The 14,728-nt window shown below is 36.4% G+C and overlaps 1 protein-coding gene across 1 annotated transcript in view; it reads left to right on the forward strand.

Annotated features, from left to right (window-relative positions):
* The window catches only part of LOC132555494 (alpha-1,6-mannosylglycoprotein 6-beta-N-acetylglucosaminyltransferase A-like), a 61,642-nt gene extending 47,774 nt beyond the window's left edge, over positions 1-13,868 (forward strand). Inside the window, exons 13-19 of the mRNA XM_060219845.1 lie at positions 3,457-3,590; positions 4,902-5,026; positions 6,933-7,106; positions 9,714-9,860; positions 10,290-10,409; positions 11,581-11,764; positions 13,471-13,868. Of these exons, the coding sequence (XP_060075828.1) occupies positions 3,457-3,590; positions 4,902-5,026; positions 6,933-7,106; positions 9,714-9,860; positions 10,290-10,409; positions 11,581-11,764; positions 13,471-13,730 (1,144 nt within the window). The 3' untranslated portion in view covers positions 13,731-13,868. The remainder of the gene's footprint in view (positions 1-3,456; positions 3,591-4,901; positions 5,027-6,932; positions 7,107-9,713; positions 9,861-10,289; positions 10,410-11,580; positions 11,765-13,470) is intronic.
* Positions 13,869-14,728: the final 860 nt, after the last annotated feature.

Below are 14,728 nucleotides of genomic sequence, written 5' to 3' on the forward strand. Positions count from 1 at the left end.
CAATTAATACACACTGTTAATAGAATAATTTGTAACCCTTGTTTAATCTCTTAATCCTCCTAGATAAAATATTTCTCATTAAAATTGAGTCTTGAAATCGTGTAAAATGTAAGATGGAAAGTAAAAAGACAAAAACTGAAAGTTATGAACATAATATCACGATTGTAAATTAGTTTTTATTTCCATTTTGTGAAGTTTGTAAATTTTGTAAAATAAAAATTGCACATAGCTTATAGAATAATCAGATCTTTTTATGGATCTATATCTATGGTTCATCGCTATTTCTTTAGAAGTTCTGGATGGAACTTTCTCAAATTTCAACTGTATGTTCCTCTCGGTCCCTAGTTGTGCCTGTATGATTTTGGGTCTGATCAGAAACACAGAATGACCGACAAACGGCCATTTTGGATTTTCACTTTGAAAGTTTGTTATTGCTACATCATGAGAACTACGTTATACTAAATAGATCTTTTTCAAATTTCATGTACAGGTTCTCCTAGGTTCCTACTTGTGTCCATTTGATATTGGGAGTGATTTAAAACAAAATGGCTGACATTCGGCAATCTTGAATTTCGTTGAGTAAATTTCTTATCACTAATTTTTGAGAAGTACTTGATGGATCGCTCTTAAATTTCATACATAGATTGCTCTTGGATTTTACAGCTAAATTCTAATTTTCTAAATTGCTAATTCTGCAAAGGAATGTTCAAATTTATTATCACTAAGAGCAAAAACAGAGAAGAGAAAAGAAGAAAAAAATCCAACTTTCAAAGATCAATAGATAATAAAGATCAAACAATGGTGGGCAGCAAGATCCCTCTGAGATCTTATTTTTAGATATTTCTTATGATATAAACACAACTTATATAATACATGCAGGTCTAATGATGATTTGTGTGATTTGGATGTGTTCTCTCTCTCTCCCTCTATCTTTCTCTCTCTCCTTACTAGTGGTATACTTTAGAGAACTCATATCCTGTTTATATTCGGTGTGTAGTAAGTAAATAAACCTACAATTAGAAAAGTGCTGCACAAAAAAAAATCTCTTTGAAATTATGATATGGTTAAAATTAGTCTTACTTGTACTGATCATATGGCCAATCCACAAGTGGATATATCCTTGTTGTTCTAAAACTTATACAGGCAACATTGTAATTATGTTTTGACCTGTTTCTTATTGTTTTCATCACGTTGATGTTGTTTAAAAGACATCAAAGTTGTTGTAAGTAAAAAGCAAGTAAAAATTTGATTGATTTAATGTTGATTGTTTGTGTGATCAGTTTTACCATGGTCTACCTAATTAAGGGATAACAGCCTTACACAATGCTTTTAGGGGGATGAGCTAAATAAACCTGTTTGTAAGGAAAAGTAATATTACCAAAGCAACTTAAATGTATATTGGATAAGGTTCCATATGCTATTTGTAATAAAGAGGAGATTTTATGAGGGAAAATTACGGCACCACAAGGTTAGATGTACTTTCTATAATACAAAGGAGATTTTATGAGGGAAAATTACGGCACCACAAGGTTAGATGTACTTTCTATAATACAAAGGAGATTTTATGAGGGAAAATTACGGCACCACAAGGTTAGATGTACTTTCTATAATACAAAGGAGATTTTATGAGGGAAAATTACGGCACCACAAGGTTAGATGTACTTTCTATAATACAAAGGAGATTTTATGAGGGAAAATTACGGCACCACAAGGTTAGATGTACTTTCTATAATACAAAGGAGATTTTATGAGGGAAAATTACGGCACCACAAGGTTAGATGTACTTTCTATAATACAAAGGAGATTTTATGAGGGAAAATTACGGCACCACAAGGTTAGATGTACTTTCTGTAATACAAAGGAGATTTTATTTGGTAAGTTATGCTACCACAAGGTTAGATGTACTTTCTATAATACAAAGGAGATTTTATTAGGTAAAATTATGGTACCACAAGGTTAGATGTACTTTCTATAATACAAAGGAGATTTTATTAGCCTACCATCCGTCCATCCGTCCCTCCTTCTGTAAACAATTCTTGTTACCTTTCTATAATACAAAGGAGAAAAGTACTACGGCACCACAAGGTTAGATGTACTTTCTGTAATACAAAGGAGATTTTATATGTAGGTTCCCCTAATACAAAGGAGATTTTATTGTGCAAATTACCTTACCACAAGGTTAGATGTACTTTCTATAATACAAAAGATGGCCACAGGTGGCCATCTTTTATTTTAAAAGTAAAAGTTTGTTACGGCTATTTCTAATACAAAGGAGAAAGTACTGGATGGATCTTTGTCAAATTTCATTGTTACTGCTTTTTCTGGAAAAGTACTGGATGGATCTTTCTCAAATTTCATATGTAGGTTCCCCTTGGTCCCTAATTGTGCATTGTACCTTTTTTGGACTGATTTAAATTCAAGATGGCCGACAGGTGGCCATCTTTTATTTTAAAAGTAAAAGTTTGTTACGGCTATTTCTTGGAAAGTACTGGATGGATCTTTGTCAAATTTCATATGGAGCTTCCCCTTGGTCCTTAGTTGTGCAGTGTTCCTTTTTTGGACTGATTCAAATTCAAGATGGCCCACAGACGGCCATCTTGGATTTTGAAAGTAAGTTTGTTATGGCTATTTCTGGGAAAATCCTTGATTCCCCTTCATCCCTAATTGTGCATTTTACCTTTTTTGGACTGATCCAAAATCAAGGTGGCTGACGGGCAGCCATCTTGGATTTTGAGAGTAAAATCTTGTTACTGCTATTTCTGAGGAAGTACTGGATGGATCCTTCTGATATTTCATAGATATTGGTTTCCCTTTTCGACAGTAATACAACACAAGCATATTGTCCATTATCCACCTGTAACTGACTGCTATCTAATAATACTTTGGGATCTTTTTCAAATGATATTTGCTAATAGGTGCTTAATAAAAACATCTTGTGCCATCATTGAGTACATTCAATGAAGACCAGTTCATGAACATTTACAACACCTGTAACAAAAAAAATTAATAAACAAATCTTCAAGACCTAAACCAGATCCTCAAATGGTGGGCTCCAAGATCCCACTGGAATCTCTTGTTAGGTAGATTATGGTACCACAAGGTTAAATGTACTTTCTGTAATACAAAGGAGATTTTATAAGGTAGATTATGGAATCACAAGGTTAAATATACTTTCTGTAATACAAAGGAGATTTTATAAGGTAGATTACGGTACCACAAGGTTGAATATACTTTCTGTAATACAAAGGAGATTTTATAAGGTAGATTATGGAATCACATGGTTCGCACAGTGTTAATTAGGTCGGGTTAGAGAAATAGTTATGGATGAGCAATATAGACTTGACACGTTTGACACATCAAAATTCACAAAAAAAATTCTGGCCTTAGAACAGAGATAAAGATAACAATTCATATTCTTTTCAAATAAATGAGGAAGTTATTGATGTTGTTTTACAGCTGTCTGCTGAGAATAGTTGATTCATTTGGGACAGAACCAGCTTATAATCACAGGGTGTATGCTAAAGCTCACAAGCTAGTGACATTTTGGGGAGGCCAGAATCTACAGCCACAACAGTTCTTCACCATGTTCCGTAAGTAATGATTCTATATTGCCCTGTAACTGCCAGTGATCATGTGACCATTGTAAGTGTCAGTGATCATGTTACCATAAATTGACGGCCCAAAGTCCTGTAACTGCCAGTGATCATGTGACCGTTGTAAGTGTCAGTGATCATGTTACCATAAATTGACAGCCCAAAGTCCTGTAACTGCCAGTGATCATGTGACCATTGTAAGTGTCAGTGATCATGTGACCATTGTTTTATAATTGACGGCCAAAAGTCCTGTAAGTGTCACTGATCATGTGACCATTGTTTTATAATTGACGGCCAAAAGTCCTGTAAGTGTCACTGATCATGTGACCATTGTTTATAGTTTTCAGCCCACATCCCTGTAACTGTCAGTGATCATGTGACCATTATTTTATAAATAACGGCCCACAGCCCTGTAACTCTCTGTAATCATGTGACCATTGTTTTGCAAATAACGGCACACACCCCTGTAACTGTCAGTGATCATGTGACCATTGTTTTGCAAATAACGGCACACACCCCTGTAACTGTCAGTGATCATGTGACCATTGTTTTGCAAATAACGGCACACACCCCTGTAACTGTCAGTGATCATGTTACTTACCATTGCTGTTTTGCCTGCAGATCTGGAGGACACTTAGGGAACACTTTGTCAGTCGTCACGTGTCGGCGGTGTCCTTACAAACGTTGTCCGGGCATTTTTCGGAAATGCTTTGAGTTATTAAAATGAAATTCAGTATATGGCTTCTTATTGGAAGGGTACATATTAAGTTTGATTTCCGGCTGTCTGTCACCCTTCTTGGCAAAGTAATGAACTTAGAAAATCTCTGGGAATATTGTTTTTGGGACTTTCTTTGGGTTATGCTTTGAGTTATAGAAATTACATTTGGTATATGGCTTCTTGTTGGAAGGGTACAGATTAGTAATGATTCTTGGCTGTCTGTGACCCTTCCTGCAGAGTTATGCCTCTTTGAAAATTCTTCGAAAATATGTTTTTTGTACTTTTCTTGATTATGCTTAGAGTTTTTGAAATGAAATATGAGAAATGGCTTCATGGTCGACCATTACAGATAAGGTTCGATTCATGGCTTTCTTTGCTTTACGCAGTTTTCCTTTATGCTTTGAGTTATAGAAATGAAATTTGGTATTACAAATTTCTGGTTGAACGTTGCACATCCAGTTCAATTTCTGGGTGACAGTGACACTTTATGCGGGTGAGACATACAATTCCGAGGAACTCTTGTTTTGTAAATAACGGCACACAGCCCTGTAACTGTCGGTGATCATGTGAAAATGTTTGATAATTAACAGCCCACAGCCCTGACAACTCATTTATGGGATTCCTTGTGGAGCAGCACCTTAATGACAGCCGTGTACAGGACATCAAACGCAAGGACCAGGCTGTTGTGTATGGTAAACGGGAGTATATGTGGGAGGTATGGATATCCTGTTTCTGTGTCTGCTCTGTAACTTTACCGTGTACTCTGCTGTAACACCAGATCAATTCATGCTGATCAATTTCATGATTAATCTAATCCCATTTCGTTGGTCCAATTTGGACAAAATATTCAAAACAATGTATGTCGAGGAAATTCTTGGGTGAGGATTGATGGTCAATCAAACTTATATAACTGTAAAGTCTACCTGTCAGCAGTAGGGGTTGTGTCTATATAACAGTAGAGTGTAGTTCTCTTGTCAGCAGTAGGGGTTGTGTCTATATAACAGTAGAGTGTAGTTCTCTTGTCAGCAGTAGGGGTTGTGTCTATATAACAGTAGAGTGTAGTTCTCTTGTCAGCAGTAGGGGTTGTGTCTATATAACAGTAGAGTGTAGTTCTCTTGTCAGCAGTAGGGGTTGTGTCTATATAACAGTAGAGTGTAGTTCTCTTGTCAGCAGTAGGGGTTGTGTCTATATAACAGTAGAGTGTAGTTCTCTTGTCAGCAGTAGGGGTTGTGTCTATATAACAGTAGAGTGTAGTTCTCTTGTCAGCAGTAGGGGTTGTGTCTATATAACAGTACAGTCTAGTTCTCCTGTCAGCAGTAGGGGTTTTGTCTATATAACAGTAGAGTGTAGTTCTCTTGTCAGCAGTAGGGGTTGTGTCTATATAACAGTAGAGTGTAGTTCTCTTGTCAGCAGTAGGGGTTGTGTCTATATAACAGTACAGTCTGGTTCTCCTGTCAGCAGTAGGGGTTGTGTCTATATAACAGTAGAGTGTAGTTCTCTTGTCAGCAGTAGGGGTTGTGTCTATATAACAGTACAGTCTGGTTCTCCTGTCAGCAGTAGGGGTTGTGTCTGTATAACAGTACAGTTTACCTGTCAGCAGTAGGGGTTATGTCTATATAACAGTACAGTCTAGTTCTCCTGTCATCAGTTGGGGTTGTGTCTATATAAAAATACAGTCTGGTTCTCCTGTCAGCAGTAAGGGTTGTGTCTATATAACAGTACAGTCTAGTTCTCCTGTCATCAGTTGGGGTTGTGTCTATATAACAGTATGGTCTGGTTCTCTTGTCATCAGTTGGGGTTTTGTCTATATAACAGTAAAATCTAGTTCTCTTGTCAGCAGTAGGGGTTGTGTCTATATAACATTGTCTAGTTCTCCTGTCAGCAGTAAAGGTTGTGTCTGTATAACAGTACAGTCAAGTTATCCTGTCAGCAGTAGGGGTTGTGTCTTTAGAACAGTACAGTCTAGTCCTCCTGTCAGCAGTAAAGGTTGTGTCTGTATAACAGTAAAGTCTGGTTCTCCTCTCAGCAGTAAGGGTTGTGTCTATATAACAGTACAGTCTAGTTATCCTGTCAGCAGTAAAGGTTGTGTCTATATAACAGTACAGTCTGGTTCTCCTGTCAGCAGTAGGGGTTGTGTCTATATAACAGTACAGTCTGGTTCTCCTGTCAGCAGTAGGGGTTGTGTCTATATAACAGTACAGTCTGGTTCTCCTGTCAGCAGTAGGGGTTGTGTCTATATAACAGTACAGTCTGGTTCTGCTGTCAGCAGTAGGGGCTGTGTCTATATAACTACAGTCTGGTTCTCCTGTAAGCAGTAGGGGTTGTGTCTATATAACAGTACAGTCTGGTTCTGCTGTCAGCAGTAGGGGCTGTGTCTATATAACAGTACAGTCTGGTTCTGCTGTCATCAGTTGGGGTTGTGTCTATATAACAGTACAGTCTAGTTCTCCTCTCAGCAGTAGGGTATGATCTCTACAAAAGTACAATCTAGCTTATTGCCAGTAGGGGTTGAGTTTGTATAAAATCTTCATAATAGAGGGCCTCTTGGCCTCTGGTTTGAAATTATAATTTAAATTTTTCATTTTATTACATTTTTACATCTATTTCCTGATCATTTTCAGGGACGGCAAAAATATTTAGAGGTGATAAAAAATGCTCAGCTGGATGTTCATGGGACTGTTTACTTTGATCAAAAAAATACTACGCATGGAAAAAAATCTCAGTTTCCAGAGTATGTCATTAATCATGGTTTCCTAAACGGAGAGGATCTGCATTATCTCCTACGTCAGTCAAAGGTAATCTTAATTATCTCGAATGTCAGTCAAAGGTAATCTTCATTATCGCCTACGTCAGTCAAAGGTAATCTTCATTATCTCCGACGTCAGTCAAAGGTAATCTTCATTATCGCCTATGTCTGTCAAAGGTAATCTTCATTATCTCCAATGTCAGTCAAAGGTAATCTTTATTATCTCCAATGTCAGTCAAAGGTAATCTTCATTATCTCCTACGTCAGTCAAAGGAAATCTTCATTATCTCCTATGTCAGTCAAAGGTAATCTTCATTATCTCCTACGTCAGTCAATGGTAATCTTCATTATCTCCTACGTCAGTCAATGGTAATCTTCATTATGTTCTTCGTCAGTCAAAGGTAATCTTCATTATCGCCTGTGTCAGTCAAAGGTAATCTTCATTATCTCCTACGTCAGTCAATGGTAATCTTCATTATGTCCTACGTCAGTCAAAGGTAATCTTCATTATCTCCTACGTCAGTCAAAGGTAATCTTCATTATCTCCTACGTCAGTCAAAGGTAATCTTCATTATCTCCTACGTCAGTCAAAGGTAATCTTCATTATCTCCTACATCAGTCAAAGGTAATCTTCATTATGTCCTTCGTCAGTCAAAGGTAATCTTCATTATCTCCTACGTCAGTCAAAGGTAATCTTCATTATCTCCTACGTCAGTCAAAGGTAGTCTTCATTATCTCCTACGTCAGTCAAAGGTAATCTTCATTATCTCCTATGTCAGTCAAAGGTAATTTACATTATCTCCTACGTCAGTCAAAGGTAATCTTCATTATGTCCTTCGTCAGTCAAAGGTAATCTTCATTATCTCCTACATCTGTCAAAGGTAATCTACATTATTTCCTACGTCAGTCAAAGGTAATCTTCATTATGTCCTTCGTCAGTCAAAGGTAATCTTCATTATCTCCTACGTCAGTCAAAGGTAATCTACATTATCTCCTACGTCAGTCAAAGGTAATCTTCATTATGTCCTTCGTCAGTCAAAGGTAATCTTCATTATCTCCTACGTCAGTCAAAGGTAGTCTTCATTATCTCCTACGTCAGTCAAAGGTAATCTTCATTATCTCCTACATCAGTCAAAGGTAATCTTCATTATGTCCTTCGTCAGTCAAAGGTAATCTTCATTATCTCCTACGTCAGTCAAAGGTAATCTTCATTATCTCCTACGTCAGTCAAAGGTAATCTTCATTATCTCCTACGTCAGTCAAAGGTAATTTACATTATCTCCTACGTCAGTCAAAGGTAATCTTCATTATGTCCTTCGTCAGTCAAAGGTAATCTTCATTATCTCCTACATCTGTCAAAGGTAATCTACATTATTTCCTACGTCAGTCAAAGGTAATCTTCATTATCTCCTATGTCAGTCAAAGGTAATCTTCATTATCTCCTACGTCAGTCAAAGGTAATCTACATTATCTCCTACGTCAGTCAAAGGTAATCTTCATTATGTCCTTCGTCAGTCAAAGGTAATCTTCATTATCTCCTACGTCAAAGGTCAAAGGTAATCTTCATTATGTCCTTCGTCAGTCAAAGGTAATCTTCATTATCTCCTACGTCAGTCAAAGGTAATCTTCATTATGTCCTTCGTCAGTCAAAGGTAATCTTCATTATCTCCTACGTCAGTCAAAGGTAATCTTCATTATGTCCTTCGTCAGTCAAAGGTAATCTTCATTATCTCCTACATCTGTCAAAGGTAATCTACATTATTTCCTACGTCAGTCAAAGGTAATCTTCATTATGTCCTTCGTCAGTCAAAGGTAATCTTCATTATCTCCTACGTCAGTCAAAGGTAATCTACATTATCTCCTACGTCAGTCAAAGGTAATCTTCATTATGTCCTTCGTCAGTCAAAGGTAATCTTCATTATCTCCTACGTCTGTCAAAGGTAATCTACATTATCTCCTACGTCAGTCAAAGGTAATCTTCATTATGTCCTTCGTCAGTCAAAGGTAATCTTCATTATCTCCTACGTCAGTCAAAGGTAATCTTCATTATGTCCTTCGTCAGTCAAAGGTAATCTTCATTATCTCCTACGTCAGTCAAAGGTAATGTACATTATATCTTTCTTCAGTCAAAAATAATCTTCACTCTCTTCTATGTCAGTCAATTGTAAACATCTGTGTTGTCCCCTATATTCTATTGACCAATATTTTGTCAGGTTTTTACATTGTACATTCAAAGGTGTGTGCTATACAATGGCTATATACCGTATTGAAGGATGCATGTTTCTGTTGACTATGAATATTTTTAGTAGATATTTAAGAAAATGTCATATGATAGATTTTCTCTATGGTAATTTAGTGATAAACAACAATTGGTAGAACACAATGTGTACTTTGATTTATACTAGTAGTTATGGGACTGTTAAACCATATATGTGTGTGGGGCTCAAATTTCGCTGTTTTACAAAAATATGCATTTTTCAATTAACACAATGATAAATTTACACATTTACAATAATTGCTATTTAAACAAAATACAGAAACTGTAATAAGCATAATCCTATTTTAGCTAAAATAAAATTTCTTCTAGAATATTTTTTATACTTTTACTGTGATAAATCTTTTCCTACAGGTTTGTGTGATTATTTTTGTTCTGTAGATATTTGTGGGACTTGGGTTCCCCTATGAGGGTCCTGCTCCACTTGAGGCCATAGCTAATGGCTGCGTTTTTATCAACCCGAAATTTAAGCCACCTCATAGCAGCAAGAATACACCTTTTTTTAAGGGCAAGCCTACTCAGAGACAAGTAAGTTCATAGGTTAAAGGTCATAGTTGGCTGTTATGGCACAACTGTCTTCTCTGCTTGTTTCATTATTATGCTGTGAGTTTTATATTTCTTAGTTTTTTTTTGTAAATTGAGGGTTTTATAAGCACAGTTTTGAATTTTGAATTTATAGAACTTTTCTCTTTTTTTTTTTTCCAAAAATAAATGCTTGATGCATATTTGTTCCAGGGGTTATAGTTATAGAATAAGGAGGAGCAACACATAACTACTTAATACCTAATGTCAAAGGGTGGGCTTATTACACAAATAACATTGGATTCTGATTTTACTGAGGAATTACATATATTTTGATGGGTTTATTACCAGACCTGGGCTTATTGCTAAGTATGTAGATTGATGTCCGATTGTTATGTGGATTTTTGTTTGACATTTCTGAGCTGTATTTTACAGGTGACGAGCCAGCATCCTTATGCGGAACAGTTTATTGGAGAACCATATGTTCACACAATTGATATTAACAACCTAGATGAAGTTAGATATACTGTCGCCAAAATCCTGGAGAATAAAAAGGTACTTGTGGAGTTTTTGTTGATATAGAAGGAAACATTTAGGGAAAGTTTGGCAGAGGCAGGCTTGTTATTAATTGGTTGTAAAATAGATGTGTTGACATGATGGGTTCGGCTTGGGAAATGAGTGTTGATATTTTATCCAGCCATCACCAGATCATGATCTGTTCATATCACTTTTGTCCGTCATCTGTTGTCCATCCATCATCCGTCCATCAACCATCCTTGTTTTTCCTGAGATTGACTTGAAGGATATTCTCCAATTTGATATGAGTATATTCCCCATATTACAAAATACTTTCCATTGAATAAGTCTGATTAGTACAAAAAATGGCAGACCGTCGGCCATCTTGGATTTTGACAGTTGAAGATAGTAATCACGATTTCTTGTGAAAAAGTTGAAGAATAATTGTCAAGCTTAATGTATATGTTTTCCTCTGTCCCTTGTAGTGTTGATCCAATTTGGAGTCCAATTAATGGAACTAAAGGAGCGACAGTCAACCATACTATTTTCAACATTGAAGTTTTAATTGTCATTTCTTCTGAAGTACTTAAAAGATCCTTTCTCAAATACTGTGTATGTTTACCATGGTTCGTAGTTGGGTCCATTAAATTTTGAGACAGTGAAACAAAATGGCCGACAGTTGGCCATCTTTGATATTGATATTGACAGTTTATGTCTGTCATCACTATTTCTTGAGAATTGTCTGAAACTTTATTTTTTGAACTTGATGTGTAGGTTCCCCATGATTCCAGTTTGTGCCCATTCAATGTGATTGCTCCAGAAACAATATCCTGACCGGAGACCATCTTGGATTTTTATGTTTGGATGGTGATTGCTAATTCCTGAAAGTTCTTGTCAGATCTATCATAGATCTCATATGTAGGATTCCCTCACTATTTAATGATAAGAGGAAAGAAAGGAGAAGTAGAGAAAAGATCTGCCTATCACAGGACCATTAAAGATCATTCAGTGGTGGGGCCATTATCTCCCAGGAACTCTTCTTGGGGAAGACTGCTGTCAATCTCTTAGCTGAATTTCATGAAAAACGTTTTAACATTCTGTTTCATGATTTCAGTGAAAAATACATTCTTTGAAATGAAACTTTTGGTAGATTTGCAATTCAAATTGTGTATGACACTAAAGTGGTGTACATTTGTATGTATTGTTTAAGTTTCAGCCTTATCTTCCATACGAATTCACAGAGGAAGGAATGTTACAGAGGATGAATGCCTACATCGAGCATCAGAATTTCTGTGAATTTCAAAAACGGCCCGCAAAATGGCCACCCAGTTCATCCATCAAGTTCCTGCTTGGTGAACCAGACAAATCCTGTCAAGACGTTTGCTGGTCAAAAAGTAAGTTTGTGTTTAGTGGTTAAGACAGGTCCTGTTCAGAGATTAGTTGGTCTGAGAGTAAGATGGTGTTTAGTGGTCTAGACAACATACCAGTGACCACCCTGTTATCAGTGTTATAACATACCAGTAACCACCCTGTTATCAGTGTTAAACACCAGTAACTACCCTGTTGTCAGTGTTATAACACCAGTAACTACCCTGTTATCAGTGTTAAACACCAGTAACTACCCTGTTGTCAGTGTTATAACACCAGTAACTACCCTGTTATCAGTGTTATAATACACCAGTAACTACACTGTTATCAGTGTTATAACATACCAATAACCACCCTGTTATCAGTGTTAAACACCAGTAACTACCCTGTTGTCAGTGTTATAACACCAGTAACTACCCTGTTATCAGTGTTATAACACCAGTAACTACCCTGTTATCAATGTTAAACACCAGTAACTACCCTGTTGTCAGTGTTATAACACCAGTAACTACCCTGTTATCAGTGTTATAATACACCAGTAACTACACTGTTATCAGTGTTATAACATACCAATAACCACCCTGTTATCAGTGTTATAACACCAGTAACTACCCTGTTATCAATGTTAAACACCAGTAACTACCCTGTTATCTGTTAAAACACCAGTACCCACCCTGTTATCAGTGTTATAACATACCAGTAACCACCCTGTTATCAGTGTTATAACACACCAGTAAATATCCTGTTATCAGTGTTATAACTATCCTGTTATCAGTGTTATAATTCACATCACATAACTATCCTGTTATCAGTGTTATAACATACCAGTAACTACCCTGTTATCAGTGTTAAACACCAATAACTACCCTGTTATCAGTGTAATAACATACCAGTAACTACCCTGTTGTCAGTGTTGTAACACCAGTAACTACCCTGTTATCAGTGTTATAACATACCAGTAACTACCCTGTTGTCAGTGTTATAATACACCAGTAACTACACTGTTATCAGTGATATAACATACCAGTAACCACCCTGTTGTCAGTGTTATAACATACCAGTAACTACCATGTTATCAGTGTTAAACACCAGTAACTACCCTGTTATCAGTGTTATAACATACCAGTAACCACTCTGTTATCAGTGTTATAACATACCAGTAACCACTCTGTTATCAGTGTTATAACATACCAGTAACTACCCTGTTGTCAGTAATATAACATACCAGTAACTACCATGTTATCAGTGTTAAACACCAGTAACTACCCTGTTATCAATGTTAAACACCAGTAACTACCCTGTTATCTGTTAAAACACCAGTACCCACCCTGTTATCAGTGTTATAACATACCAGTAACCACCGTTATCAGTGTTATAACACACCAGTAAATATCCTGTTATCAGTGTTATAACATACCAGTAACCACCCTGTTATCAGTGTTATAACACACCAGTAAATATCCTGTTATCAGTGTTATAACATACCAGTAACCACTCTGTCATCAGTGTAATGACCTAGAAATCTATGATAATTGTTGCTGGTTCCTGATATTTCTATTAAATGGTGTTGTCTTTAAGGTTTGTGATAAACAAAGTATTTCATTCATTTCTATTTGATATAAATTTGGTTAAACGTGGCTTGAATTGTCCACTTTCCATCTAAATATAAAGATTGTATCTCTTGTAAACTATTATAAAATTATGATGTTAATTAAACATTTTTATTCTGTAGATCTTATGTGTGAGCCGAGTCATTTCCGGGAGCTGAATTCCATGGATCCTCTCACCAAATATGGTGTATCGTGTAAATTGGGAAAATCCTTGTCGGATATCTATTATCCAGCCTATGACATTAACACTGCCGAGTGTATTATACAAAAGGAGGAGATGTTGTTTAGCTGTGTTGGTCAGTCCGCCAATCTCCAGCGCCTCTGTCCGTGCCGTACCTATATCAAGGGTCAATCAGCCTTGTGTGAAGAATGTGTCCGGTGACATCTACTCCTAACATAGTCATCAGTTTCTTTCTATTTGCAGTTTGTGATGAAAATTTGTATTTATAATTACCTTCATCTTTTTATTACAACTTTCCCGTTGTCAGTGTGACAACACCCATCACATAACTACCCTGGTGTCAGTGTAATAACGCACATTACATAACTACCCAGTTATCAGTGTTATAACACATATAACATAACTACCCTGTTATCAGTGTTAAACACCAGTAACTACCCTGTTATCAGTGTTATAACATACCAGTAACTACCCTGTTATCAGTGTCATAATACACCAGTAACTACACTGTTATCAGTGATATAACATACCAGTAACCACCCTGTTATCAGTGTTAAACACCAGTAACTACCCTGTTGTCAGTGTTATAACACCAGTAACTACCCTGTTATCAGTGTTATAACATACCAGTAACTACCCTGTTATCAGTGTTATAATATACCAGTAACTACACTGTTATCAGTGATAAAACACCCATCACATAACTACCCTGTTATCAGTGTTAAACACCAGTATCTACCCTGTTATCAGTGTAGTAATGCACATTACATAACTACCCTGTTATCAGTGTAATAACACCCATTACATAAGTACCCTGGTGTCTGTAATAACACCCATTACATAACTACCCTGTTATCAGTGTTGTAATACATACAACAAAACTACCCTGTGATCAGTGTAATAATGCACATTACATAATTACCCTGTTATCAGTGTAATAACACCCATCTCATAACTACCCTGTTATCAGTGTTTTAACACACATTACATAACAACCCTGTTATCAGTGTTATAACACCTTTAACATAACTACCATGTTATCAGTGTTATAATACACAGTACATACCCTGTTATCAGTGTTATAACACCATTAACATAACTACCCTGTTATCAGTGTTATAACACCTATAACATAACTACCCTGTTATCAGTGTTATAACACCAGTAACTATCCTGTTATCAGTGTTATAACATACCAA

The sequence above is a fragment of the Ylistrum balloti genome, unplaced genomic scaffold (assembly GCF_031769215.1).
Source record: "Ylistrum balloti isolate Yb309-2 unplaced genomic scaffold, AGI_CSIRO_Ybal_v1 Utg370500, whole genome shotgun sequence".
In the NCBI taxonomy this organism is placed as follows: Eukaryota; Metazoa; Mollusca; class Bivalvia; order Pectinida; family Pectinidae; genus Ylistrum; species Ylistrum balloti.